This window comes from Microcebus murinus, chromosome 1, assembly GCF_040939455.1.
Source record: "Microcebus murinus isolate Inina chromosome 1, M.murinus_Inina_mat1.0, whole genome shotgun sequence".
In the NCBI taxonomy this organism is placed as follows: domain Eukaryota; kingdom Metazoa; phylum Chordata; class Mammalia; order Primates; family Cheirogaleidae; genus Microcebus; species Microcebus murinus.
Window position 1 is genome coordinate 46,618,396 of NC_134104.1, and position 27,660 is coordinate 46,646,055.

Here is a 27,660-nt window from a genome sequence, read left to right on the forward strand (position 1 = left end):
TAAAAATATATAGAAAAATTAGCCAGGCATGGTGGCGCATGCCTATAGTGCCAGCTACTTGAGAGGCTGAGACAGAAGGATTGCTTGAGCCCAGGAGTTTGAGGTTGCTGTGAGCTAGGCTGATGCCACAGCACTCTAGCCCGGGCAACAGAGTGAGACTCTGTCTCAAAAAAAAAAAAAAAAAAAAAATCATTTCTGTAAGTTGTTTGCTTTTTCGGAAATTTGGTACATTCTGATCTCAAGACAAATTTGCACAGAATCTTCCCAGAACAAGAAATAATTATAACTCATTCAACAAGCATTTATTGAGCACCTGCGATATGCCAGGCTCTGTGCAAAATGCTATGGATAGAAAGACAAAGTTTCTACATTTAAAGAGCTATCTAGTAAAGGGGACAGTTACTGAAAGAAGTATCTTTACCAGAGGGGAAGCAGGTGACAGTTGGAGATTGACCACAATATGACAATTGTTGAAAATGGACCTCATTTTGCCATTCTATTTTTGTATACGTTTGCAATTTCTAATACAGGCATACCTCGAAAATACTGCACAATTCTTTTTTAGCTTCCAAGTGCATATAAAAGATATGTTTACACTATACAGCAGACTATTAAGTGTGTAATAGCATTATGTCTACAAAACAATGTACATAACTTAATTAAAAATACTTTATTGATAAAAAATGGTGACATAGGGACATCAAATGAGCACATGCTCTTGGAAAAATGGCACTGATAGACTTGCTCCATGTAGGGTTGCCACAAACTTTCAATTTACAAATTGTAATCAGAAAAATCCTTACTTTGAGAAACTCTACAGGACAATGACAAATGATGAGGCTAGAAAGGTTCTACTTTTTGACATAGGTAGTGGTTACACAATGTTTGCCTTAAAATAATTCATTAGGTCATACATTTGTTTTAAATGATATTCTGATTTGTACTATACGTAACAAAGATTTTTAAGTACCCCCAACATAATGCCATAAAATAAGTGAAAATAATTACTTTTTCTTGATACTCTCAACGACATATAGAGAGAAACCAGATATTTTTTAAATGTAAGCTGAAAAAATGTACTTGCTTGCAAGATTCCTTTTAACCATAATTAATTTTTAAAAGAAAAGTGAATAAAGGTATAAAATCATACCTCCCAATGTTGAGGTATCACCAACAGGGACTGGAGATGATAATTCAGGGCTAGAGGGAAAAAACGTTCGCCATTAATAAGATGATAGAAACGTGAGGGTTTCTTTTTGGATTTGGGGTTTGTTTTCTGAAAAGGAAATAACTAGATCTCCAAATAAGGCTTCCCAAACCTAAGTGCCATTTAGCAAAGTTTTAAAAAAAATTAGTCTTCATATTAGTCTTCATTTATTTTACATTTATTGATGCCTACTTAACTAGCAGTACCAGACCTAGAGAACTTCCCTAGTTACTATTTCATCATCCTGTTTTATTTCTTCTCAGGTCTTTTCACTATGTGAAATTATTTTATTTATCTACTTATCTCTGTCCCCAATCCCTTAATTCTCTAGAATGGTACTACCAATATGATAGCCACTGGACATATGCAGCAATTTACACTAATAAAATTAAGCAAAGTTAAAAATTCAGTTCCTCATTCACATTAGCCACATTTCAAGTGCTCAATAGTCACATGTGGCTAATGGTTACCATATTGGAATAAGCAAAGAACATTTCCATCATCATAGTAAATTCTACTGAACCAGACTGGATTAAGAATCTAAATTCCATAGGCCAGGCGCGGTGGCTCACGCCTGTAATCCTAGCACTTTGGGAGGCCGAGGCGGGCGGATTGCTCAAGGTCAGGAGTTCAAAACCAGCCTGAGCGAGACCCCGTCTCTACCAAAAATAGAAATAAATTAATTGACCAACTAAAAATATATATACAAAAAATTAGCCGGGCATGGTGGCGCATGCCTGTAGTCCCAGCTACTCGGGAGGCTGAGGCAGTAGGATCGCTGAGCCCCGGAGATTGAGGTTGCTGTGAGCCAGGCTGACGCCACGGCACTCACTCTAGCCTGGGCAACAAAGTGAGACTCTGTCTCAAAAAAAAAAAAAAAAAAAGAATCTAAATTCCATGAGATTAGGGACTTTGCCTGTCATATTCCTGCTATATTTCTAGTGCCTAAAACAGTATCTAGCTTTTAGTAGGCATTAAAAAGATATTTTTGGGATGAATGACTAAATGAATATTATGTGCTAAGCAGTGTAGAATGTACTTGGCATATAGCTGTGAGCAAAACACTCAAGGTCTATGAAGGTTACAGTCTTACAGAAATGCAAAATGATTACAAATGCAATAAGTAGCAGATAGGAAAATACTGGCTGCCAGAGGCAACAAATAACCATGAATCTCATCTCATTTGAGATGAAATCTTTTTATGAAAAGAAAGTAAAGAAAGTCAAGCTTAGAGAAATGACTTGCTATAGGCCACACTGCAAAGAGGTGTTAGGTCTCCCAGCTGTCCCTTTACCATGCCATCCTGCAAGTGCAAGCAAAGATGAGAAGAGGTGACAAGATAACCTGAGAAAGTCCTTACTCTTAAAGGAAAGAAAATAGGTTTCCACAAATTCAGATTCTCATATATCCCAAAGCTATAAAAGTTAAACTATAGTAATCTGGGGATGTTTTAGAACTTTAACATTTGTATACATGTCCTAAAGGGAAAGGGTTGTTCCATTAACCTTTTCCAAAGGTGATGGATCAGTGGTGATTGTGTCAGTTTTCAAATCATAGGTGAAAATGAAAACTATCTTCAACACTACACAAGTCAGCATCCTATGGTGATCTGAACACAGTTAAAAATGTCTCAGGCTGAGCTCAGTGGCTCATGCCTGTAATCCTAGCACTCTGGGAGGCCGAGGCGGGAGGATCGCTCAAGGTCAGGAGTTTGAAACCAGCCTGAGCAAGAGTGAGACCTGGTCTCTACTAAAAATAGAAAGAAATTAATTGGCCAACTAAAAATATATAGAAAAAAATTAGCCGGGCATGGTGGCGCATGCCTGTAGTCCCAGCTACTCTGGAGGCTGAGGCGGAAGGATCGCTTGATCCCAGGAATTTGAGGTTGCTGTGAGCTAGGCTGATGCCACGGCACTCTATTCCAGGCAAAACAGTGAGACTCTGTCTCATACATACATACATACATAAAAAATTTCTTCCTCATAGATTTGCCCAGGTGCCAGTAAGTCCCATCTCCAGAACCATTCCTATAGATTACCCTGCTGCTCGAAATTAGGTCATAAGAAGTACTCAAAACCACCAGATAAACATGACATATCTTAAGGCATCAAGTTCACTGGAAGCTTAAGCAGGTGGGGATTTAAAAGCAACTGAAATGTAATTAAAACATTTGAATATTATAGCAAATATGGCTATATTATAGAGTAGAATATAAAGTTTAAATGGATATTAAGATAAAATATGATAATTCAAAGGCATTTTACTATTGGAGCTGGAGTGGGAAGGTCAACTAGGAGCATGTTCTCTAAAGCCCCCAGACTTTAGTAGGAAATTTGAGAAACAATGAGTATAAAAAATGTTGGTGGGCTCAGTGTCTCATGCCTGTAATCCTAACATGTTGGGAAGCTAAAGCAGGAAGATCTCTTGAGGCCAGGAGTTGGAGACCAGCCTGAGCAAGAGTGTCTCTACAAAAAATAGAAAAATTAGCCAAGTGTTGTCCAAGCTACTTGGGAGGCTAGGGCAGGAGGATTGCTCAAGCCCAGGAGTTTGACGTTGCAGTGAGCTATGATGATGCTACTGCATTCTAGCCTGGGAAAAAGAGAGTGAGATCCTATCTCAGAAGGAAAAAAAAAAAAAAGAACTTACCATAATTATACTGCTGGTTTTTAAAAATACTATCTAAAAAACATATTAAACTATTAAATCAAACCTATTACTATTGGTTATTTAGAGCACATTTGGATAGAATTGCTTACTAAGTGAGCTATCATCTAGAAGAACCTACAGGAAGATAAAATATGGACAAGTCATTTCAATGAGCAAAGGCAGGCCTGAGTGATAAGAAAGCATCAAGAGACTTTCTGGGTTGCAGGAGGTGGAGCTAAAAACAATAGGATTCAGATCCATTTGGAACAGATACCATAACCTTCATTTCAAAAACGAACAAATGAGGTCTGAATGGACAAAGCAATTTTCCCAGGCTCACACAAAAATTCCCAACTGTATTTAGTTCCCTTTCAATAATAACAGCAAGAATAATTACAACTGCATTTAATGAGCCCTCATAATGTGTCAAGCACTGTGCTAAGTGCTTTGTCTTGGTTAAATCACTTAATTCTAGCAATCACCTTAAGAAGGAGATCCTATTATCCCCATTTAGACAGATGAGGAAACTAATGCTAGAAGAGGTTAAGAATTTGTTCAGGATCACACTACTAGCCAACAGAGGAGCTGTGATGTAAAACAGGCCCACTGAGTCACAGAAATCCTCCTCTTACCCACCTCAATTCACTGCCTCACAACATGGCTCTTATGTGACCCATACTCTTCAGAAGAGTTTCACTTGGCTTTCATGATAGTGGCCTACGGAAACTAAACACCCCAAAAGTCAAAGTGTGTAAGGTCCCAAAAAGAGAAAGGGGAGCCTGGTCAGAAGTGGAGACCTATGGATAGCAACCAGGTATGAGGAATATAGTAAGGCAAAGGGATGGAAGCACAACCATACCAACTAGAACAGGATGTTGGAATGAGATAGATAGCAGAGAAATTAAACCTCACCTGGGGTGGGTCAAATTGTCACTCACATATAAAGCAAATTTAAACTAATTCTCTAGGCCAGGCGCAGTGGCTCATGCCTGTAATTCTGAGGACTCCCACTCTGGGAGGCCGAAGCAGGAGGATCGCTTGAGCTCAGGAGTTCCAGGAATTTGAGACCAGCCTGAGCAAAAGCGAGACCCTCATCTCTACTAAAAACAGAAAAATTAGCCAGGCATCATGGCACACACCTGTAGTCCCAGGTACTTGGGAAGCTGAGGCAGGAAGATCACTTGAGCCCAGGAGTTTGAGGTTGCTATAAGCTAGGCTGATGCCATGGCACTTTACTCAGGGCAACAGAGTGAGACTCTGTCTCAAAAAAAAAAAAAAAAAAAATTGAAAAAGAATTGAAAAGAAAATAAACTAATTCTCTAACGAAGCAAGCATTCAGAATGGAGACGTTTGATTATTTCAGTGGAACTCGATTTCATCTTACTGAATTCAAAATAACATCATTATTTTAATGCTGGCAAGTAGGAAACTCTCAGTAATTCAACTCACTTGTCTAACACTCCAACTCTTAATCCCATACCCTCCCACTCTCCTTGCAAAAAACAGAACACTTAACAAGAATCGTTTTACATGTTCTCATTAAATATGCCTCTTGCAGGCATCTCTTAAAATGTCACTCACAACAGCACTAGAACACATAGGTGTACTGAGTTTAGAGACAGAAATACTGCTTTATTTCTAGGCCAAACCACAAATTTGAAGTTGTTCAACTAAGACCTTTAGCTTAATACCAGCAGCAAACAACCCCCTACTGTGTCATTTCCTGAGGTCATCCAGCACACTATTCATTCTTCACCACTACTACTTAATCATGTCAGTGGAATTCAGGTGGGATTGTGTCAAAAGATGATTATAGCCACATGGAACATAAGTTTAAAGACACTGAGACAAGCCAAGCATAGGTTCATATGCAGATTACTACTTACTTTGATTACTTTCTGTACTTTGCTTTGCTCTTGAATCTTTTACTATAATCAGCATGTGACAGCAAAAGTACTCAAGGCAAGGAGTCCAAGAATCCTGGGTGCTAGTCCAAGTTGTATCATTAACTTTGTGAAAATACTTTAGCTGCTCTGAGAGACTCAAGTACTTAACCTCTAAAACAGAAACACATCCTCCCATTTCATAAAGGTGTTGATGAAAACTAAATAAAATACATGCAGAAGCATTATCAAAATATTACATACTAAACAAATATAAAAGAAAACTGGGGTTAATGGAGCACTAACACATGTCATCCCAAACAGAATAAAATATTTGCTTAAAGAAATTATATTTGTGATGCATGATGGGCATCCTCAACTACAAATGTAAGTTAACTGAGGCATGCACACACAAAAAGTCCCAAACAGCAGTCCTTATACTGAGAATATCACCGGAAACCTGATAATTGGGTGATTGGCAGAAATTTGGTTATTCCTTTAACAAATATTTAGCAAGCACATATCCTAGGCCAGGCCTTGTATTGGTTATTGGAGATATAACAGTAAAACCAGATGGCAGAGGGTTAAGCAGTGACTGGGGGTAGGTGGAGATTCTTTCAAATGGCTAGCTATAGTGGAGATAAGTGCTGAAGGAGTGGCCGGGTGCAGTGACTCATGCCTGTGGTCCTAGCACTCTAGGAGGCCGAGGCGGGAGGATCACTTGAGCTCAGGAGTTCAAGACCAGTCTCAACAAGAGTGAGACCCTGTCCTACTAAAAATAGAAAAATTAGCCAGGCAAGGTGGTGTGCACCTGTAATCCCAGCTACTCAGGAGGCCGAGGCAGGAGAATCATCACTTGAGCCCAGGAGTTTGAGGTTGCTATGAGTTGGGCTGATGCCACAGCACTCTAGCCCAGGTGACAGAGAGAGACTCCAGTGAAGAAAAGAAAGAAAGAAAAGAAAGAAAAGAAAGGAAGGAAAGGAAAGAAGGGAAGGAAGGGAAGAAAGGGAAGGAAGGGAAGGGAAGGAAGGAAAGGAAGGGAAGGAAGGGAAGAAGGAAGGAAAGGAAGGGAAGAGGGAAGGAAAGGAAGGGAAGGAAGGGAAGAAGGAAGAGAAGGAAGGAAGAAATGCTGAAGGAGAGACTTTTTTAAAAGAGGTAATATGGGAGAGACTTGAGCATGTTTAAATACTATGGGAAGGAGTAAGTGAAGGTAGACATTGGAGACTCAAGAGAGAGAAACTATGACAGGCAGAGATTCCTAAGAAGAAAGATGGACTGCAAGGGCCTGAGTACAGGTGAAAAATGTTTTCTTAAGAGATTTGGCAAATGATAGAAGAGGAAGCTTAAAATGGGCTATAGCAGAATATTTGATATAAGTCATATATCAGAAAATGGGTTAGAGTTCACATAGAGTTCTGCAATTTAAATTACAGAGAAGAATTGTGTTAGGCAGAATAGTAGCCTTCCAAAGATGTCCATTATCTTAACCCCCAGAACCTGTGAATATGTTAGGTTACATGGCAAAAGGGAATTAAGGTTGTAGGTAGAATTAAGGTTGCTAATCAGCTGACCTTAAAATAGGCACAGTATCCTGGGTTATCCAGCAGGCCCAATGTAATCACAAGATCCCTTAAATTTGGAAGCGGGAGGCAGAAAAAAGTCAGAGTGATGTGATGTGAGAGAGACTTGGCCAGACTTGACTTGCTGGCTTCAAAGATGGAAGAGGATCCTGAGCAAAGAAATGTGGGTGGTCTCTAGAAGCTGGAAAAAGCAAGAAAACAGATTCTCCTCTACAGCTTCCAGAAAGGAATGTATCCCTGTCAACACTTTGAGACCCATGAGAAACTTCTGAACTACAGAACTAGAAGATAAGAAGTCTATGTTATTTTAAATCGCCAAGTTTGGGGTTAATTTGTTGCAGCAGCAGTAGACAACTAATACAAGAATCTCTTAACATGGAGAATATAAAAATAATTTCAAAAAAATCATGAAAATAAATTTGAATATGCAAAAGTGGTAGGCAAATTAACAGTTTTAATGGATGACTATAATACTCAAAGAAAGATGGGCTTCGTAAATTATTAGGTCACTCCCTTGGTATCACTTCCTGTGTGACCTAACCCCAGGTCACCACCTTTCAGCAACTAGCACAGTTGGCAGTCTTCACGCGACTCCCATTTGATCTGCCCTAGTTTCATGAGAAGGATACAAACTTTTACATTCTCAAAATGCACTTATATTTTAGTTCATATGTATTGTTTGCCCCAAGAGTACTTACTACCAGTTTGTACCACAAGATAACCCTGCACTGGCCCACACTCATTGACAAAAGCACAGCACAGGAAGCAGCATATTCTGCCACCAACTCTCACTGAATGTGCTGCAGAGCGGCACAGAAAGAAACGGAAGGTACTTCCTGCCCTCTACTAGGAATTCTGTTCTTTTTGATCACTTGATGTTTCCCCAAAGCCTGAGGAACCATTATTTTGATATTAAAATGAAACAAGCAAAATTAAGAACAAGTTGTTGATAAGACAAACCCCAAAACGTCAATTCCTCCCCTGTCCATAGCTCTGTCCCTCTCTGTGTGGACTCACTGACAGATCCCATGGCAGATGTTCGATATGCTGATTGATTCACTGATTAAGAAATACAATGGAGAAATTTGTCTTATATAATGTAGTTGCTTTCTAAATGTTTATTCATTTAAAATTAGTTTCTTTTAACTGCAGTGGACAAGAATTTTAAGTTGGTGTAAAGATCTAGATAAAAGTTCATTGTATCATTTTTTAATTATAAAAACCATTTAAATGGAAACATTTTTATTCTTCATGTTTGTCCTTTCTTATTCACATACATATATACATGCAGCAAAGAAAACCAATTTTTTAATTCTAAATGATCTAGAAAATTCAGATAATTTCAATAGAGATGCATTATAGCATAAGAGTGGAATACTGGCTCCACCACTTAATAGTTTTGTGACTTTGGATAAGCTTCTTAATTTCCTTCTCTTTAAAGGAAGGATAATAATACTGCCAGACTTAGTACATTGTTTAGAGGATTACATTAATACAAATAATAAAGTACTTACAACAATGTGTGATCTATAAGTAAAAAGCCTCTAATTTGGTAATTATTGAATTAAAGTATTCTGAGCCATTTAAAAGGGCAAACCCCATTATCCATTCTTATGAGGAAGAAGCTTTCCATAATACTCTAACTGCTGATATGTTAGTATTTTTAGTTATAGGCCTAGATTTAGAGTGAAATGGAATGTCTTTAATATTCAATTCAGAAAAATAAATCAAGACCTATGCCTCACAGTGGTCTACCATGGAGTCTACCTGCCCAATTCCATGACAAGATGGTAAAGAAAAAGTCTTATTTTTCTTCTCTTTGACATCTTTATGATGTTTTTACATGTAAGTGCATATCAGTTCTTGAATAGTGTACTGAATATCGAATACTATATTGAAAGTGAAAAACAGAATGGTTGTATGGGTACTTGAAGTATGGTTGAACGCATATCACTTTCCCACTATTGTAAAGTTGAAAAATTGTTAAGTTGAGCCATCATAAATTGGAGACTATCTGTACTTACTGAACACTTATTATTAACATAAGCCAGGCAGTATTTAAGGCCCTGGAAATATTAAGGTGAAGAAGGTATAGGACAGATTTGGGGGCGGGGAGGGGATCATGGATCATGGAACACTTCCTAGAGGAAATGGTAGCTAAACTGAGATCAAAAAAGCAATGTAAGTTAGCCAGACAACAAAGACAGAAACATAACAGCACATGAGTGGTCTTTTAAAAAAAGTGTAGCTGAACCACAGAGTTTGAGAAGAAAACTATTTGAGACAGATGAGGCTAGTCTTAAACAAAGGCCTAATTGTGAAGAGCCTTGTGGGCCATGTTAATCTTGATCTTAAGAGCAATGAGTGCATGACCTAGACTCGTAAAAGCATGAAGGAAAAAAAAAAAAAGAAAAAAAAAGTTTAAATTAATTTTTATTAAAAAAAGGAAATAATAAAGAAAAGCAAAAAAAAAAAAAACAATGAGGAGCTATTAATAGTAAATCGTCTTACAGAGGGGAGGGCAGGATTGGATTTATTCTTTTGAAAGATCTCTGGCCAGAATGTAAAGAATGGCTCCAAAGGAGGTGGAGAGACATATGTACAAGCCTTTGTACCAGGAAAGAAGTGGGTTTTTTTGTTTTGTTTTGTTTTGTTTTTTTGAGACAGAGTCTCGCTCTCTTGCCTGGGCTAGAGTGCCGTGGTGTCAGCCTAGCTCACAGCAACCTCAAACTCCTGGGCTCAAGCAATCCTTCTGCCTCAGCCTACCGAGTAGCTGGGACTACAGGCATGCACCACCATGCCCGGCTAATTTTTTCTATATATTTTTAGTTGGCCAATTAATTTCTTTCTATTTTTAGTAGAGATGGGGTCTTACTCTTACTCAGGCTGGTCTCAAACTCCTGAGCTCAAGAAATCCTCCCGCCTCGGCCTCCCAAAGTGTTAGGGTTACAGGTGTGAGCCACCACACCCAGCCAAAGAAGTGTTGATCATATGAATTAAGATAGGGACAGTGGGGTCAGAAAGAAATGGATGGAAGCAAGAGATAATTAGGAAATAGAAATAGAGAAGGAGAAGGCAAGAAAGAGAAATCTAAGCAAGTAGATAGATGATGATGCCTTTCATTCACTGATGAAAGGAACCTTGAAAGAAACTGATTTGTGAGGAAATGATTAATTCAGCTTTGGGTACATTGAACTTAAGGAAAGCTTGGACAAGTCACTCTTGGCTCTGTAGACTGCGAAAGTTAGATGAGATGTCCTCTAAAGTTCCTTCCAGTTCTATCATTAGATTTACAGATAGTTAGAGAATATTGCTAAGGAAAAGTTGCCTTTAAGAAAAAAGTAAATAAAAGTAAAAGTGTATATTGTAATACAGTGTTTATTGAAATGTGCTTTGTAAGCAATATATTTCCAGTCAGACTATTAGTAAATATTTTCTTAAAATAATCTTTTGCATAGGCAGAGAAAATATGAATAATTCACACTTTGAACACTCTCCTATTCTCTCTTAAGAATATTGGGCAGTGGAAGTACAACACCCCATTTTAACAGTTATGCATTGATGATTTCTTCCTGTTCAGAATAAACATGCTAGTCTGTGACAGTTCTTTTGATAGAGTTCCTGGACTTATTCTAGAAACCCATTCCAGAAGATGAATCATACTTTGCACTTGTGTTTTCTTTTTCTTGTTAAGGCTATTCACTCATTAATAATCTTTCAATAGCCTAAAACAGTGTTTCTCAACATGAACTGCACACTACAATCACCTGAAGATCTCTTAAAAATCCCCATGCCCAGGCCATGCTCCAAACGTTTTAAATCAATCTCTAGGGGTGAGATGTAGTACAGCCAAGGTTGCAAACTACTGGCCTAGAACTTCCTGAATGAGGAAGGCCCCCTGTTTATTTAAAAAAAAAAAAAAATTAAGAGTTTGGGGAGGGAGGAGAAAAAAAAAATTAAGCTGAGAACAAAGTCAACCACCAACAAGTCCAGCAAATTCAGATAACAAACTAACATGAGACAAATGCTATCCTTCATCAACACAGGGCTCTGAAGTAGAACCCCCAGCCCAGAACTCTTTATCACAACAGACTCTTGCTATGTAACACAATAGACCCTCTGCCTCATCTCCTCCTCTAGTCCTATGAAATGGGGGCAAGCATTTAAGAGAACCCTGAAATAAGTAGAATGGGGATTCCAGGAATAGTCAAGTTGCTTCAAGCTCCTCTTCATTTCAAGCCCCTATTCAAATCTCTGCCCATCTCATGATCAGTAGAGCCCTTTACCATATTGTTCATACAACTGTGAAAATTATTGTATTGGGACAGGCAGGATTCACCAGAATACTTAGCCAACTGTCTGTTGCAAGGGCAATAACAAGGTAGCTCTGGCTCTCTGTGGTGGAGAGATCACACCCAAGAGACCACGTGGCCCCACATCTATGTAGATGCTTAATCCTAAACCCCAGAATAGATGCAATAGTATTGGCTCCACGAAGAAGACCAGAAAGAGTCCCATTTCCCTCCTCTTCACTTGGGTTCAATTTAAAACCTGGATACACCCCACTACCACCCACATGTATACTCCAACTAGGCTTTTGTCTTGACCCTGCAGTCCAGGCTAGATCTCTGGACACTGACTCATCTACTTGGCTTTTCAATCTGTCCTTCCCTCTAACTTGAGGCAAAATTCTGGACTCTGATCTGGATTACATACCCTAGTGGTACTTTCCTGTACAAGCACCCACATACTGGCATAATCTAGATATTCTGAGGATGGGTAGAATTATGAACCTTTAGCCCCTGTGGACTCAAAATCGCTTATTTTCTGTGATCTACTATGTATTCCTACTGCCCAGGAGCCAGAAATGGCCTTAGCCCTAAGCCTAAAGGTCAAAAGAGCCAATAATCATAGCACTGATGGATTCATCAATGTTGTGCTATTCCTGTTTAGAGACCATAATCATTAATAGTCAAGAAATTGATCCACACTACCACCCATCATTTTAATAAACTATCCTGCACTAGGGTGCACCATTTCAGAATAATTTTATCTTTAGCCTTTAAACCTCAGCAACAGATAATTCCATATAAACTATAAATCTGTTTTCTTATGCAAGACAGGAAAAAGTCTGCTTTGTGATAAAGTCAGACAGTAAACAAGCACAGTGGCTATGAGGGTGGTCTGGAAAGGGAGGTAGCCTGAAGATGAGAAAAAGTATTCGGGAGTAAGCCACAGGCCTGGTCATTGCAGGAACTAGCAAGAAAACAGAAAGGCATTATTAAATTTGTGGTGAGTCTTGAATTAGGTATGACACATCTATGTTGCCAAACATGAATTTAGGGAAAAAGAGATACTGACCTGCTTACAGTTTCCTTTGCGTAAGTCAGTTTCTAAGGAAAACAAAGATATAAAAATAACTGAGTTAATAAGTTATTAAGTAGTAAATAAAACTTATTCCATAGAGAACACTACTGCCCTAATATGGCAGAATCTATGTTACTATTCTCTATGGTTAGACAAATGATTAAACCAGGTACTAATATGCCAAGTTTGTTTTGTAATTGTGGAAATGGCTCAACACTCAGTCTCTGTTTTTGTACCCAAAAATTCCTATGCTCTATCTTAATGGACACAGATTAACAGACTTGACCTGCCAATCATTCCAAAATGGTCTACAAATTAGAGATTGGTAGAGTTTTACATAAACGTGCCATGGACATAGAATAAAAGAATTTTGTGATCTAATGTATTTATAATAACTCTCATCCTAGAACAACATAAACATGTGGATAAAATAACTGATACATCTGTTTCTACAGAACTCGGACAAAAAGACATATCAATATTTGGATTATTCCTCAGAGGCGTTCCAAAGCAAATAAGCAAATACTATGTAAGTTTTCTTTAAATTAGTAATTTTATTTTGAGACCAATATAAAGAAAGGAACACTAACATGGCATCAGGAGACCTAGTTTCAAGCTCCAGTTTCCCCTCATTAGCTATACGGGCAAATCCCAAGGTCTCTCCGATACTAGGCCTCAATTTCCTCATCTGTAAAATAGAGATACTATTATTCTAAATACCTCTCAAGGTACTTACAAGTGATTCACTGCTCTTCTTACTCTACAGACTCTCTCAGAATAATCTCAGCTACTCTCAAGATTTAAACTACAGGCATACCCCAGATATACTACAGGTTTGGTTCCAAACCAAATAAAAGCACAATAAAGTGAATATTGTAATAAAGCAAGTTACTCAAATTTTTGGTTTCCCAGTACATACAAAAGTTATGTTTATACTATATTGTAGTCTATGAAGTGTGCAATAGCATTATGTCTTAAAAAATGTGCATGCCTTAATTAAAAAATATTTTATTACTTATACCCCCTAAATCTAATTAAAACATTTTTTTAAAAAAAGAAAAAAACTTTATTGCTAAAAAAAAAAAAAATGCTGACAATCATTTGACCCTTTAGTGAGTCATCATCTATTTGCTGGTGAAGAGTGTGACCTAAATGGTGACGGCTGCTTACTGATTAGTGTAGTGGTTGCTGAAGGTTGGAGTGGCTGCGGCAATTTCATAAAATAAGACAACAATGAAGTTTGTTGCATTAATTGCCTCTTCCTTTCATGAAATATTTCTCTGCAGCATGCTATAGCATTTTACCCACAGAACTTCTTTCAAAATTGGAGTCAATATTCTCAAACCCTGCCACTGCTTTACCAACTAAGTTTATGTAATATTCTAAATTCTCTGTTGTCATTTCAACAGTGTTCATGGCATCTTCACCAGCAGTCAATTCCATCTCAAGAAACCACTTTCTGTTGCTCATTCATAAGACGCAACTACTCATCTGTTCAAGGTTTATCATGAGGTTGCAGCAATTCAGTCACATCTTCAGGCTCCACTTCTCATTCTAGTTCTATTGCTATTTCCAGCACATTTGCAGTTACTTCCTCTACTAAAGCCAGGAACACCTTCAAATCATCTATGAGGGTTGGAATCAACTACTTCCAAACTCCTATTATTAATGTCTATATTTTGATCTCCCATGAATCACAAATGTTCTTAATGGCATCTAGAATGGTAAATATTTTCCAGAAGGTTTTCAGTTTACTTTGCCCAGATCCATCAGAGGAATCACTATCTATGGCACCTTTAGCCTTATGAAATGTATTTCTCAAAAAGACTTGAAAGTCAAAATTACTCCCTGATCTGCAGAATGAATGTTGTGTTAGCAGGCAAGAAAACAACATTAATCTCCTGTATGTCTCCAATGGAGTTCTTGGGTGACCAGGTGAATTCTCAATAAGCAGTGATATTTTGAAAGAAATCTTTTTTCTGAGCAGCGGGTCTCAACAGAGGGTTTAAAATATTCAGTAAATCATGCTATAAACAGACGTGCTGTCATCTAGTCTTTGTTGTTCGATTTTCAGAGCACAGGCAAAGAAGATTTAGCATAATTCTTAAGGACCCTAGGATTTTTGGAATGGTAAATAAACATTAGCTTCCAATGAATGTCAACAACTGCATTAGCTCCTAAAAAGAGAGTCAGTCTGTCCTTTGGAGCTTAAAGCCAGGCATTCTTTCTGGCTATGAAAGTCCTAGATGGCATCTTATTTCAGTAGAAGACTGTTTGTCTACGTTGAAGATCTGCTGTTCAGTGTAGCCACTTTTATCACTTACAATAGCTAGATCTTCTGGAATAATTTGCTGCAGGCTCTACATCTGCACTTACTGAGTCACCTTGCACTTTTACGTTATGGAGATGGCTTCTTGCCTTAAACTTCATGAACTAACCTCTCCTAGTTTCCAATTTTCTTTTGCAGCTTCCTCACCTCTCTCAGCCTTCACAGAACTGGAGAGAAAATGGCCCTGCTCTCAATTAGGCTTTGGCTTAAGAGAATGTTGTGGCTGGCTTGATGTCAATCCAGACCACTAAAACTTTCTCCATATCAGCAGTAAGGTGGTTTTGCTTTCTTATTATTTGTGTGCTCACAGGAGTAGCATTTTCCTTCAAGAACTTTTCCTTTGCATTCAAAACTTAGTTAACTGTTTGATGCAAAAGGTCTAGTTTGGGATTACCAGCTTTTGACATGCCTTCCTCACTAAGCTTAATCATATCTAGCTTTTGATTTAAAGTGAGAGACACATGACTCTTCCTTTCAATTGAACACTGACAGACCATTGCAGGGATATTAACTGGCCTAATTTCAATATTGTTGTGTCTCAGAGAATAGAGAAGACTGAAGAGAGGTAGAGAAGTGGAGGAACGGTGGGTAGATGGAGCAGTCAGAACACACACAACATTTATTGATTAAGTTCACCATCTCATATGGGTATGATTCATAGCACTTCAAAACAATTATAATAGTAACATCAAAGATCATTTATCAATATATATATGTGGGGCGCGGTGTCAACGCCATTACAAGATGGCACCTGTTTCCGGCTTTGCCTAGAGCAGTAAACAAGTTCAGTGCACGCGCAATTGTCGGTTACCCTGTGGCGCAAGCATGCAAATGAAGGATCCTACTATGGACCAATGCTTTGGCGGCTCGACAGCTGAGCGGCCTATCCCAGCTTAGGGGTTGTGCTTCTAGGGTATATAGCAGCCTGCGTGCTGCCGGGCTGGGTCTTCCGCATCATGTAAGTCTAAAGGGAACCCCATTAAAGCACTGTCAGAAGAACTCCAGTTGCCGCGTCTTCCTTGCTGGTGAGGCGGGCGCGACATATATATAAATAATAAAATTTGAAATATTGCAAGAATTACCAAAATGTGACACAGAGACATGAAGGAAGCACATGCTGTTGGAAAATGGCCCTGACAGATTTGCTCAATACAGGGTTGCCACAAACCTTTAATTTGTAAAAAAAATGCAATATCTGCAAAGCACAATAAAGCACAGCACATAAAAACAAGGTATGCTTACACTACCTCAAGGCTGGTGATCCCTACAGCTACATTTACAACCCAAACCCTGATCCTTGGCTACATACCTAAATATTGAGCAATTCACATTTCACACAGGAGGCTCAAATGAACACATTCAAAAGTGAACTCATTCCCCCTGGTACACCTTCAGAGCTGCTTCTCTACCTGTTTTGTTTTGTTTTTATGCTACTACTAAAGTTTATTTAACAAAAAGTTTAATATGAAAATGCACAGGACCCAATTTTGATGTCATAGTAAAACAGGCCTTTTGTACGAAGGACATGGATTTCTTTTCTGAACAGCCATTATTTATTCTCATTCCAAGGCTTCTAATATGATGATACTATTTCCTTATATTATCTCCATTCCGATATTGTTCTATTGCCCACTAGTTGCCATCTCCACACACTCATCTATCACAAGGTTCATAAAGGGATCAAATCGCTGCAATATTCCTTGGACATGTCTGCCACCAGTTAATTTCAATGATAACTTCTTGGCCATAAATTTTTTCAACTTGAGAGGGTGAGCTTTGCTCATGGTATCTACTCCACCAGATGAGAGATAGCTAAGAACAGAATTCGAGGCCTCCTGCACGCTCCCATGGTAGGCCAGATGTCTTATGTCTTTCTGCCTCAGTTTTCAGCTATAATCACTCAAGCTAGAAACCAGAAGGCTTCCTGAGCCATTTCTTCACCCTATCCCATTCCCATCCAATCCATCAGAGTCCTGAAAATCTTGTGTCTCTCAAGTTCTCTTTCTCTACCTCATTGTCTGGTTAGGACCTTCATCATCTCAGCAACTCCTTCCCTTGTTATGACACTTACCTTCATAATTAAGCTTCTATGTTCAACAGACTGACTAAAATTTGTTCCAATTTCAAATATACTTGTGGTTCCATTCTCACACATATCCATCCAGTAATGATATTCCTCACGCCCAGGAAGTCGATCCCAAAAAGTCCTGAAGGCTTCCCAGACAGCTTCTTGACACACTGGAAAATGGACAAAGAGGGGTTTTTATAAAAAGCTAACATGCTCTGGTAGTTCTCACCATGATCATGGACTGATTCATTCAGATTCCCCTAAGATACTCTTGTCCACAGTGTCTTTTCTGGAGGGACACAGGAATGATTCTCAGTCAATGCCATTCTGTATATCTAGTCTAAAATTTTCAGATTTGAAGAGAATTTTTACTCCTCACCCCTTTTCCCTTGCAAAGGGGATTGATTCACTCCTCAATGAGCTGGAGATTTTTGCCCCACCTCTTAAAAACTCCACATTTATGCTTTACGAAGGTGGAGCTGATATTGAGTATACTGTATTTAATCTAGTGTTTTCCTAATAGATACTGTGACTTTTTTAAGTTTCCTTAATGTTTACAGATATTCTCCTGAAGTCACAACTTCTAAAACCAGTTTCTTGGATTCTCAGGATGTCTTAGGAAGGAGTTAATGACATTCACAAATAGCCTAGAACTTTTTTGGCAAAATGCAGTGGCATAGTTATTGCATCCATTGCAATATTATTATGCATAGCTATTGCATCCATAGTTATTGCATCCATTCCCTTAAAAGCTCATCACATATCTCTGATAAAAATAGGAGTATTCGAAATTTTCCTCAAAGCTTACAGGAAGCTGAAAGTACTTCATAAAATCAGGAAGAGGATATTTATCTGAAATTATCACTCTCAAGCTACTATATTTCATATTAGATAACATAAGATAATGATGAGTCATTTTTATACGTAAAAAGAAAATGAAATCCAGCAATTGTTCTCCTGGGTATTTATCTTAATGAACTGAAAACTTATGTCCGCACAAAAACCTATGTGCAAGTGTTTAAAGTAGCTTTATTCATAATTGCCAAAGTTTGGAGGTGACAAGTTTGTCACAAACTGTAGTATATCCATATAATGGGATATTATTCAGTGATAAAAACGAAATGAGTTTTCAAGCCACAGAAAGACATAGAGAAAATTTAAATGCATATTACTAAGTGAAAAGAAATCAATCTGAGAAGACTACTGTATGATCATATTGTATGATTCCAAAGACATTCTGGAAAAGACAAAACTATGAAGACAATAAAAAGATCAGTGGTTGCCAGAGGTTGCCAGGAGGGAGGGATAAATAGGTAGAGCACAGAAGATTTTTAGGGCAGTGAAACTATTCTGTATGATACTATAATGGAAGATAGATAGCATTATACATTTGTCAAAACCCATACAATATACAATACAAAGAGTGAACCCTAATTAAACTATGAACTTCAGCTAATAATAGCATGTGAATATTGTCCCATAAACTGTAACAAATGTACCATAATGATATAAAATGTTAATAATAGGGGGATCTGTTAGGAAGTTGAAGGGATATATGGTAACTCTGTAAACATTTTGCTCAATATTTCTGTAAACCTAAAACTTATCTAAAAAATAAAGTCCATTAATCTTAGAAATATATATATATGTGTGTCTGAACTAAAAAATGATATTTAGGAGAAATATATTGCTGCATTAAAATAAAAACATCCAATCTATCTGCTATGTTATTTCAAAGCATCAAATCTCAAAGGCTGGTAAATAAGATGTCTGCACATTTTATATAGCACTGAGTATACCATTGGCCTATAACCATTGCAAAGGTGCAGGGCACTGTAGGCAATAAATAGACTGGTATGGGAGGAAAAAGGAGGAGAGTGGAAAGGAAGAAAGAAGGATGTAACAGACAAAAGACCAAGGAAATTATTTTTCATTGCAAGAAGACTGAACACTCATCAGGAAGTATATTGAGGTGGAGCCTCTAGACTCATAGAGTCAGAAGATGTAAGTTCTAGCCCCAGCTTTGCTAAGTACTAATTTGATAACCATGGGTAACTTACCTAACTATTCAAAGTTTCAGTGTACTCATCTCTCTTTTTAATGGGATGAATAATTACTGCCTCACCTAATATGTAAAAGCATTTTATAAACTGCAAAGTGCTACATGAATAGAATCTAATATAGAACTCAGGAAAATCAGCAAGAAAAAAATCAAACCACCCGATAGGGTCAAAGGACATGAACAGAAATTTTCTAAAAGAAGATAGACTAGTGGCTAAAAAACACATGAAAAAATGCTCAACATCTCTAATTATCAGGGAAATGCAAATCAAAACCACAATGTGATATCACTTATCTCCAATGAGAATGGCCTTTATCAAAAAGTCCCCAAACAATAAACGTTGGCATGGATGCGGAGAGATAGGAACACCTATACACTGCTGGTGGAACAGCAAACTAGTGTAGCCTCTGTGGAAAGTAATATGGAGCTACCTCAAAGAGCTGCAAGTAGAACTATCATTTGATCCAGCAATCCCATTACTGAGAATCTACCCAAAAGAAAAAAGAAATTCTATAAAAAAGACATCTGCACTCGGATGTTCATAGCAGCACAATTCACAACTGCAAAGATGTGGAAACAACCCAAGTGCCCATCAATACATGAGTGGATTAATAAAATGTGGTATATGTATACCATAGAGTTCTACTCAGCCACAAAAAAACAATGGTGATCTAGCACCTCTTGTATTATCCTGGATAGAGCTGGAGCCCATACTTGTACTAAGTATCCCAAGAATGGAAAAACAAACACCACATGTACTAACCATCAAATTTATATTAACTGATCAACACTTAAGTGTGCCTATAGTAGTAACATTCATTGGGTGTCAGATGGGAGGCAGATGGGATCAGGGAGGAGGGGATGGGTATATTCACACCTAATGGGTGCAGTATGCACCATCTGGGGGATGGACATACTTGAAGCTCTGATTTGGGTAAGGCAAAGGCGATATAAAGTATCCACACACAAGCCAGAACAGCTGAAATTTTTTTTACGTGGAGAATGCCAAAGCTTGACAAGAATGCAGAGCAACCAGAACTGTCATTTTTAGTAGGAATGTTAACATAGTATATCTACTTTGAAAAAATATTAATAGTTTATTATGTAACTAAATGTACACCAAACCTATGACCCAGCAATTCCCCTCCCAGGTATTTCTTCAGGAGAGATGTAAGGATATATCCACAGAAAGACTTATGTTCAATACCAGAGCAGCTTTATTCATAAAAACATAACAATGAAAACAACCCAGGTAACCAACAACAGAAAAATAAAGAAATGACCATACAATGGAATCAAAAAGAAATTACTAATTCATTCAACGAGATGGATGAATAACAAAAAGCTGAGTGAAAGAAGCCTTACACAAAAGAGTACATACCATTCTATTTATGTAAATCCCTAGATAAGTGAAAATAATCTATGATTTAAAAAAAGGTGTTAAAGAGTGGTTGCCTGATGGGGTGGGAGTTAGCTGGGAAGAGGCATAAAAGAACATTCTGAGGTGATAATACCCTAACACTTGAGAGAGATTTGAGTTACATCAGTATGTGTATTAGTCAAAACTCACCAATGGTATACTTAAGATTTATGAATTTCAATCTATGTGAATTTCACCTTTAAAAAAGTAAATAAATATTGAGTTCTAGTTAATGATACTCATGCTGAAATATTTAGGAGGAATTGCATTGATAGCTTTAGCTTATGTAATACAGCCAAAACATAAGATGGTGAGATATAATAGATATGTAATAAAACAAATATAATAAAATATAAACTATAGAACTAGGTGGTAAGAATATGGTTGTTGACGATTATCATCCTTTCTCTTTTCTATATGTTTAAAAATTGTCATGAAATCTTAGAAAAACATTATTGTGCGCTAAAGAAATGTAGTTAGAAGGAATGTGGGGAGCATCCAGAAGTGATACAAATCATACCAGGTCTCACAGCAGGCTTTTTCTTGACCTGTCTCCTGGATTCATAGAAGAATAGCATAAGCTATCTCCTACAAATCTGCTTTGGGGGATGTCTTCCCACTTCCTACACAAATCTCTCAGCAGTTCAATGCTCAATCTAAAATAGATCCATGGCCGGGCGTGGTGGCTCACGCATGTAATCCTAGCACTCTGGGAGGCCGAGCCGGGCGGATTGTTTGAGTTCAGGAGTTCGAAACCAACCTGAGCAAGAGCGAGACCTGTCTCTACTATAAATAGAAAGAAATTAATTGGCCAACTAATCTATATAGAAAAAATTAGCCAGGCATGGTGGCTCATGCCTGTAGTCCCAGATACTCGGGAGGCTGAGGCAGGAGGATCGCTTGAGCCCAGGAGTTTGAGGTTGCTGTGAGCTAGGCTGACGCCATGGCACTCAGTCTAGCCTGGGCAACAGAGTGAGTCTCTGTCTCAAAAAAATAAAATAAAATAAATATATCCATAAGAAATTCATTCTTTTAGGTTATGTTTAACCATGTGATATTTAATCGTCTATTACAATGCAATTCTCAGAGTTCCATTTCCAGCATGAAAAGTGAGGAGTTACGTGCATCTACTCCCCCAGTGAAACTTGTAAAAATTATTAGTAAAAACAATGACTTGAAGTTCTGGCAATGATCCTAGAACATACAACAAATCAAGAAACATTTGCTCAGGAAAATCCACTAAAACTTGGTCAGTGGTTCTAACCAGAGCAATTTATTGAATGAGGATTCTTTTCCCCAGTGTATGTTTTTGTCTGCTCTGTCAAAGATTAGATGGCTATATAAGGATGGTTTTATATCTGGGTTCTCAGTTCTGTTCCATTGGTCTATGTCTCTGTTCCTGTGCCAGTAACATGCTATTTTAGTTACTATAGACATTGGCAATTAGACAAGAAAAGGAAACAAAAGGCAACCAAATTATAAAGGAGGAAGTAAAACTATCTCTATTTGCAGATGACATGAGCTTTTATCTAGAAAATCCTAAGGAATCTACTTAAAAACTGTTAGAACTAATAAGCAAGTTCAGCAAGGTTACAGGATACAAAATCAATATGTAAAAATCAGTTGTATGTCTACACATTAGCAATGAACAATCCAAAAATGACCATCAGAAAAAATTACATTTACAAAAGCATCGAAGAAAAAAACATGTTTAGGAATAAATTTAACGTATAAAACTCATATCTAAAAACCAAAAAAGTTGCTGAAAAAAATTAAAGATCTAATTAAAAGGGAAAACTTCTCATGTTCGTAGATTAGAATATTTAATATTCTTAAGATGGCAATATCTCCAAACTGATTTATATATTCAGTGCAATCCTATCATAATATAGGCTGATTTCTTTGTAGAAATTTGCAAATTGTTTATAAAATTCATATGGAATTGCAAGAGACCCAGAATAGCCAAAATATTTTTTAAAAAGAACAAAGAGAATTCATGTTTCCTGATTTCAAAACTTATCATAAAGCAATGGTAATTAAAACATTATGCTACCAGCATAAGAACAGACATATAAATCAATGGAATGGAATTCAGAGTCCAGAAATAAATCATGTATCTATAGTCAAGTGATCTTCAGCAAAGGTGCTAAGGCTATTCAATGGAGAAAGAATTGTTTTTTTCAACAAATGGTACTGGGACAACTGGAACACATGTAAAAAAATTGAAGTTGGACCCTTACCTCACATCATATACAAAAAATTAACATATTTCAAAGACTTAAATGTCAAACATGCCAAAACTATAAAACTCTTAGAAGAAAACATAGAAGTAAATCTTTAAGACTTCAGATATGGCAATGGATTCTTAGTTATGATACCAAAAGCACACAAAAAAGTAAAAAATATATAAATTTGACTACATCAAAATAAAAAATTTTGTGCATGAAAGACACCAGCAATAAAGTGAAAAAACCAACCCATAGAATAGGATAAAATACTTTCAAATCATTTATCTGATAAAGGATTATATCCAGAGTATACAAATAACTCTTACAATTCGATAATAAAAAGACAAATAGCACAACTAAAAATTGACAAGGATGTGAATAGATATATTATGAAACAAGATATATAAATGAGTAATAAGTATATAAAAAGATGCCCACAGTTTTTAATCATTATATAAATGCAAATCAAAATCACAAGGTACCACTTCATACCCACTAAAATGGTTATAACAATTTTTTTTAAAAAAAGGAAAATAATAATATTGGCAAAGACGGAGGGAAATCAAAACCCTCATACACTGCTGGTAGGAATGTAAAATAGTACAGCCACTTTGGAAATCAGTCTGGCAATTCCTCATATAGTTAAATATAAAATTATGACCTAGATATTCTACTTCCAGGTATGTACATAAGAGAAATAAAAACAACCCAAATGCCTATTGACTGACACCTGAGTAAACTAAATACAGTATATCCATACAATAGAATATTACTGGGCCGTAAAAAAGAATAAAGTATGGATACATGAAGATCACAGATAAACCTTGAAAATAATATGCAAAGTGAAAGAAGCCAGTCACAAAAGACCACATACTATATGATTTCATTGTTATGATATATCCAGAATAGGCAATTCTATAGAGACAGAAAGAATAGTGGTTACCTAGGCCTGGGAAGAGTGGGAATAACAATAAAGGAATAAGAGGGTAAGAGCTAAAAGATACGGGTTTTCTTTTTGAGGTGATAAAAATGTTCTTAAACTGTGGTGATTTAGTGTATCTGTGAATATACTTTAAAAAATTGAATTTTGTACTTTAACTGGGAAAATTGTATGGTATATGAATTGTATCTCAATAAAAGCTATAAAAAATACAAATCCCTCTGGAAAGGTAATGCATCCTTGATTTATCCAATGGCTTTTCAGTTTGGGAGCTATCTGATAAGAAGGTCCAGTTAACTAACGTAGAATAATAGAATTTAGAATAGTTACATTTTAATAGAGAAGGAGAGTTGGGGGGAAGTCTGAAGCATTTGTGCAGCTCAGAAAGGAGACACCTAAGTAGAACACTGTAGACAGAGAAGAGCGAAATCAGCATGATTCCAGGAAAAGACGTACCAAGAAAGACAAAACTCCATCACAAACAAATGCCACATACTTCGCTATTTGGCCTATAACTAGACCTGTTCAGAATTTCCACCCTTGTCAAATAATTTGCATGTAGTCATTATTAACTGCTGAAAAGAACTTTCTATTTTCGATAAGTTAACTAATCTATAAATTCCTCTCTTCTGGCCAAAATAAACTGCCCCAGAAACTGGTGAAGGAGTGGAAAATGTGATGATAATATTCTAAAGAAGAAAATGCTAGTGTTTAATCTCTCTTTAAGCCTTTTATTAGGTCTCAGGCTGTGTGTCTTATCTAATACATAGAAATCCAGGAATCCAGTATGAAGCTATCTTTTTTCAGGGTAATATATTTTCCTTTCAGAATTGTGTAGCTCAAAACATGTGGAACAGTCAATTTTGATGCAATTAGGCAAGAAAAAGAAATAAAAGGCATATAAATTAGAAGGTAGCTAAACTATATTTGCAGATGAAATAATTATCTATGCAGAAAACCCTTAGAAATATATAAAAGAGCTACTAGAACTAATAAGTAAATTCAGCAAAGTTGTAGGATAACAGGTCAATATATAAAAATCAGCTGTATTTCTATATACTAGCAAGGAATAATCAGACACTAAATTTTTAAAAAATATCATTAACAGTGGCATGAAAAATATAAAATCTTTATAAATAAATCTGATAAAAGATGTGCAGGATCTGTATTCTAAACAAAATATTAGTTATTTGCTCCCTCCATTTAATCAATGATACTATCATTTATTTGGGATCTCCAATGGCCCTAGAACTCTTAGCTAATATTCACTAAGACCTTTAAAGATAATATTATTATTCCCATTTCAAGGGTGAAGAAACTGAGATTTTTAGAAATTGAATAATTTTTCTAACAACAAAGAGTGAGTAAACCTGTAGATCAAACTCAGATTTTTATAGTACTATGTCCCAAATATTTCATAAGATATATGTAACACCAAAAAGATTATTTGTTGTTTATCTGAAATTCAGATTTGATTGGGTGTCCTGCAGTGGGTCATGGACTGGCTGTGGATGGCCTCATCCCTTAGGAATCTACTTCCTAAATAGTGAGTTTTAAACAAATGGAACTCTACCCAGCTTTTGGGTCCTGAGGCCTTCCATAGGGTGTTCCCCACTCTGATTCACTGCAAAATGCCAATTCATTCTTCAAATCCAGTCACTTATACCACCCCAGGCATGGATAGTCATTCCCACTTGTGTCTTTCCTGCACATACACCTTATACATTCCTTTATTATTGCACACTCTAAAATGTCTTAATTATTGTGGTGAATACTGTACCTAGCAGAATCAATATAAGTTTCCATGTGTGAATTAACAAATAAATGAATAAATAAAATAAAAATTATAGGCCGGGCGTGGTGGCTCACGCCTGTAATCTTAGCTCTTGGGAGGCCGAGGCGGGCGGATTGCTCAAGGTCAGGAGTTCAAAACCAGCCTGAGCAAGAGCGAGACCCCGTCTCTACTATAAATAGAAAGAAATTAATTGGCCAACTGATATATATATATAAAAATTAGCTGGGCATGGTGGCGCATGCCTGTAGTCCCAGCTACTCGGGAGGCTGAGGCAGAAGGATCGCTCGAGCCCAGGAGTTTGAGGTTGCTGTGAGCTAGGCTGACGCCACGGCACTCACTCTAGCCTGGACAACAAACCGAGACTCTGTCTCAAAAAAAAAAATAAAAAATAAAAATTATAAAACATTGCTGAGAAAAATTGAAGATGACCTAAATGGAGATATATTATATTCATAGGAGACTCAATATAAGACAATATCCCTAATCCAAAAATCAGAAATCTGAAATGCTCCAAAATCCAAAACTTTTTGAGTGTTAACATGACACTGAAAGTGGAAAATTCCACAGTTGACCTCATATGATGGATTATAGTCAAAACACAGGCACATAAGACACAATTTATTCAGATTCCCCAAGGGGAAAAAAAGACTCTCCCGGTCCCCTTCAACTGTGATGTATTTTTTCCACCCATGCCCAGATTCTCCCAGTAAGCACACCCACAAAGGGTAATAAAATGGCACCTCTGTAGGCCAGACACACCAACATCAAAAATAAATAAAATACAGCATACAGTAACCTTTTAAACAAAACACAGCATCATAAGTGAAGACTAAAAGCCTGCCATTGTTTGTTGCTGCTGTGAACAGCTGATACAGGTATTCTGGTGATGATGCTACTTAGTTATCCTGAACACATTGTTTTTTCACATAATTTTTCATATTAATGGTATGTCATATATTTTATTGTTAAAGTACTTATGTGTGAATAAGTGTAAGAGAATGCTTGCTTATTGGTAGCAGATAAACTTAGTGCCAGGAATAATAGTGATGCTAAACAACACAGACTGTCCACAGGGGTGGCTGAGATAGTGAAACCCATGATGGTTCAGTATACATGAACTTTGTTTCATACACAAAATCATCAATAATATTATATAAAATTATTTTCAGGCTATGTATATAAGGTGCATATGAAACATAAATGTATTTCATGTTTAGACTTGGGTCCCACCCCCAAGATATCTCATTATGTATATGCAAATATTCCAAAATCCAAAAAATTTTGAAATCTGAAATGCTTCTGGTTGGTCCCAAGTATTTTGGAAAAGAAATACTCAACATGTATTGTGAATATGACAATTCTTCCCAAAGTGATCTATAGACTCAACACAATCCCAGTCAAAATCTCAGCAGCCTTTTTTATAGAAATTGGTAAGCTGATTCTAATAGTTATATGGAATATAAAAGTCCTAGCATAACCAAACACATTTGAAAAGGAACAAAGCTGAAGAACTTACACTATCTGATTCAAAGACTTATTATAAAGCATACAGTAAACAAGACAGTATGGTATTAGCATGAAAATAGACAAACAGATCAGTGGAACAGAATGAAGAGCACAGAAACAGATCCACCATATATAGATGACTAATTTTCAACAAAGGTACAAAGGCAAGAAAGAATAATCTTTTTAACAAATGGTGCTGAAACAATTGGCTATGCATAAGCAAAAAATTAACTTTGATGCATATATATTACATACAAAAATTAACTCAAAGTAGATCCTACCAAAATGTAAAACCTAAAAACTATAAGGCTTCTATAGGAAAAAAAAACCTTTGTGATCTTAGGTTAAGCAAATATAGATTCAACACCAAAAGCATGATCCCCCCAAAAACTGATAAATTGCACATTATCAAAATTTAAAACTTCTGTTCCTCAAAAGACATCATTAATAAAATTAAAAAGAAAACAAGTCACTGGGAAAAAAATGTATGCAAAACATATATTTGACAAAGAACTTGTATCTATCTAGACTACATTAAGAACTCTTACAACTTAATAATAGACAAATAACACATTTTAATGTAAAATATTCAAAAAGATTCTTCACTAAAAGATATATGAATGACAAAT

General features: G+C 36.8%; 1 protein-coding gene and 1 pseudogene across 1 annotated transcript in view; both read right to left on the reverse strand.

Annotated features, from left to right (window-relative positions):
• The window catches only part of IMPG2 (interphotoreceptor matrix proteoglycan 2), a 92,150-nt gene that overhangs the window by 55,548 nt on the left and 8,942 nt on the right, over positions 1-27,660 (reverse strand). Inside the window, exons 3-5 of the mRNA XM_012779675.2 lie at positions 17,084-17,250; positions 12,678-12,709; positions 1,151-1,200 (exon numbers count right to left, since the gene is read on the reverse strand). Coding sequence (XP_012635129.1) covers positions 1,151-1,200; positions 12,678-12,709; positions 17,084-17,250 — 249 coding nt within the window. The remainder of the gene's footprint in view (positions 1-1,150; positions 1,201-12,677; positions 12,710-17,083; positions 17,251-27,660) is intronic.
• Positions 9,811-17,028, reverse strand: LOC142870387 (small nuclear ribonucleoprotein G pseudogene; annotated as a pseudogene).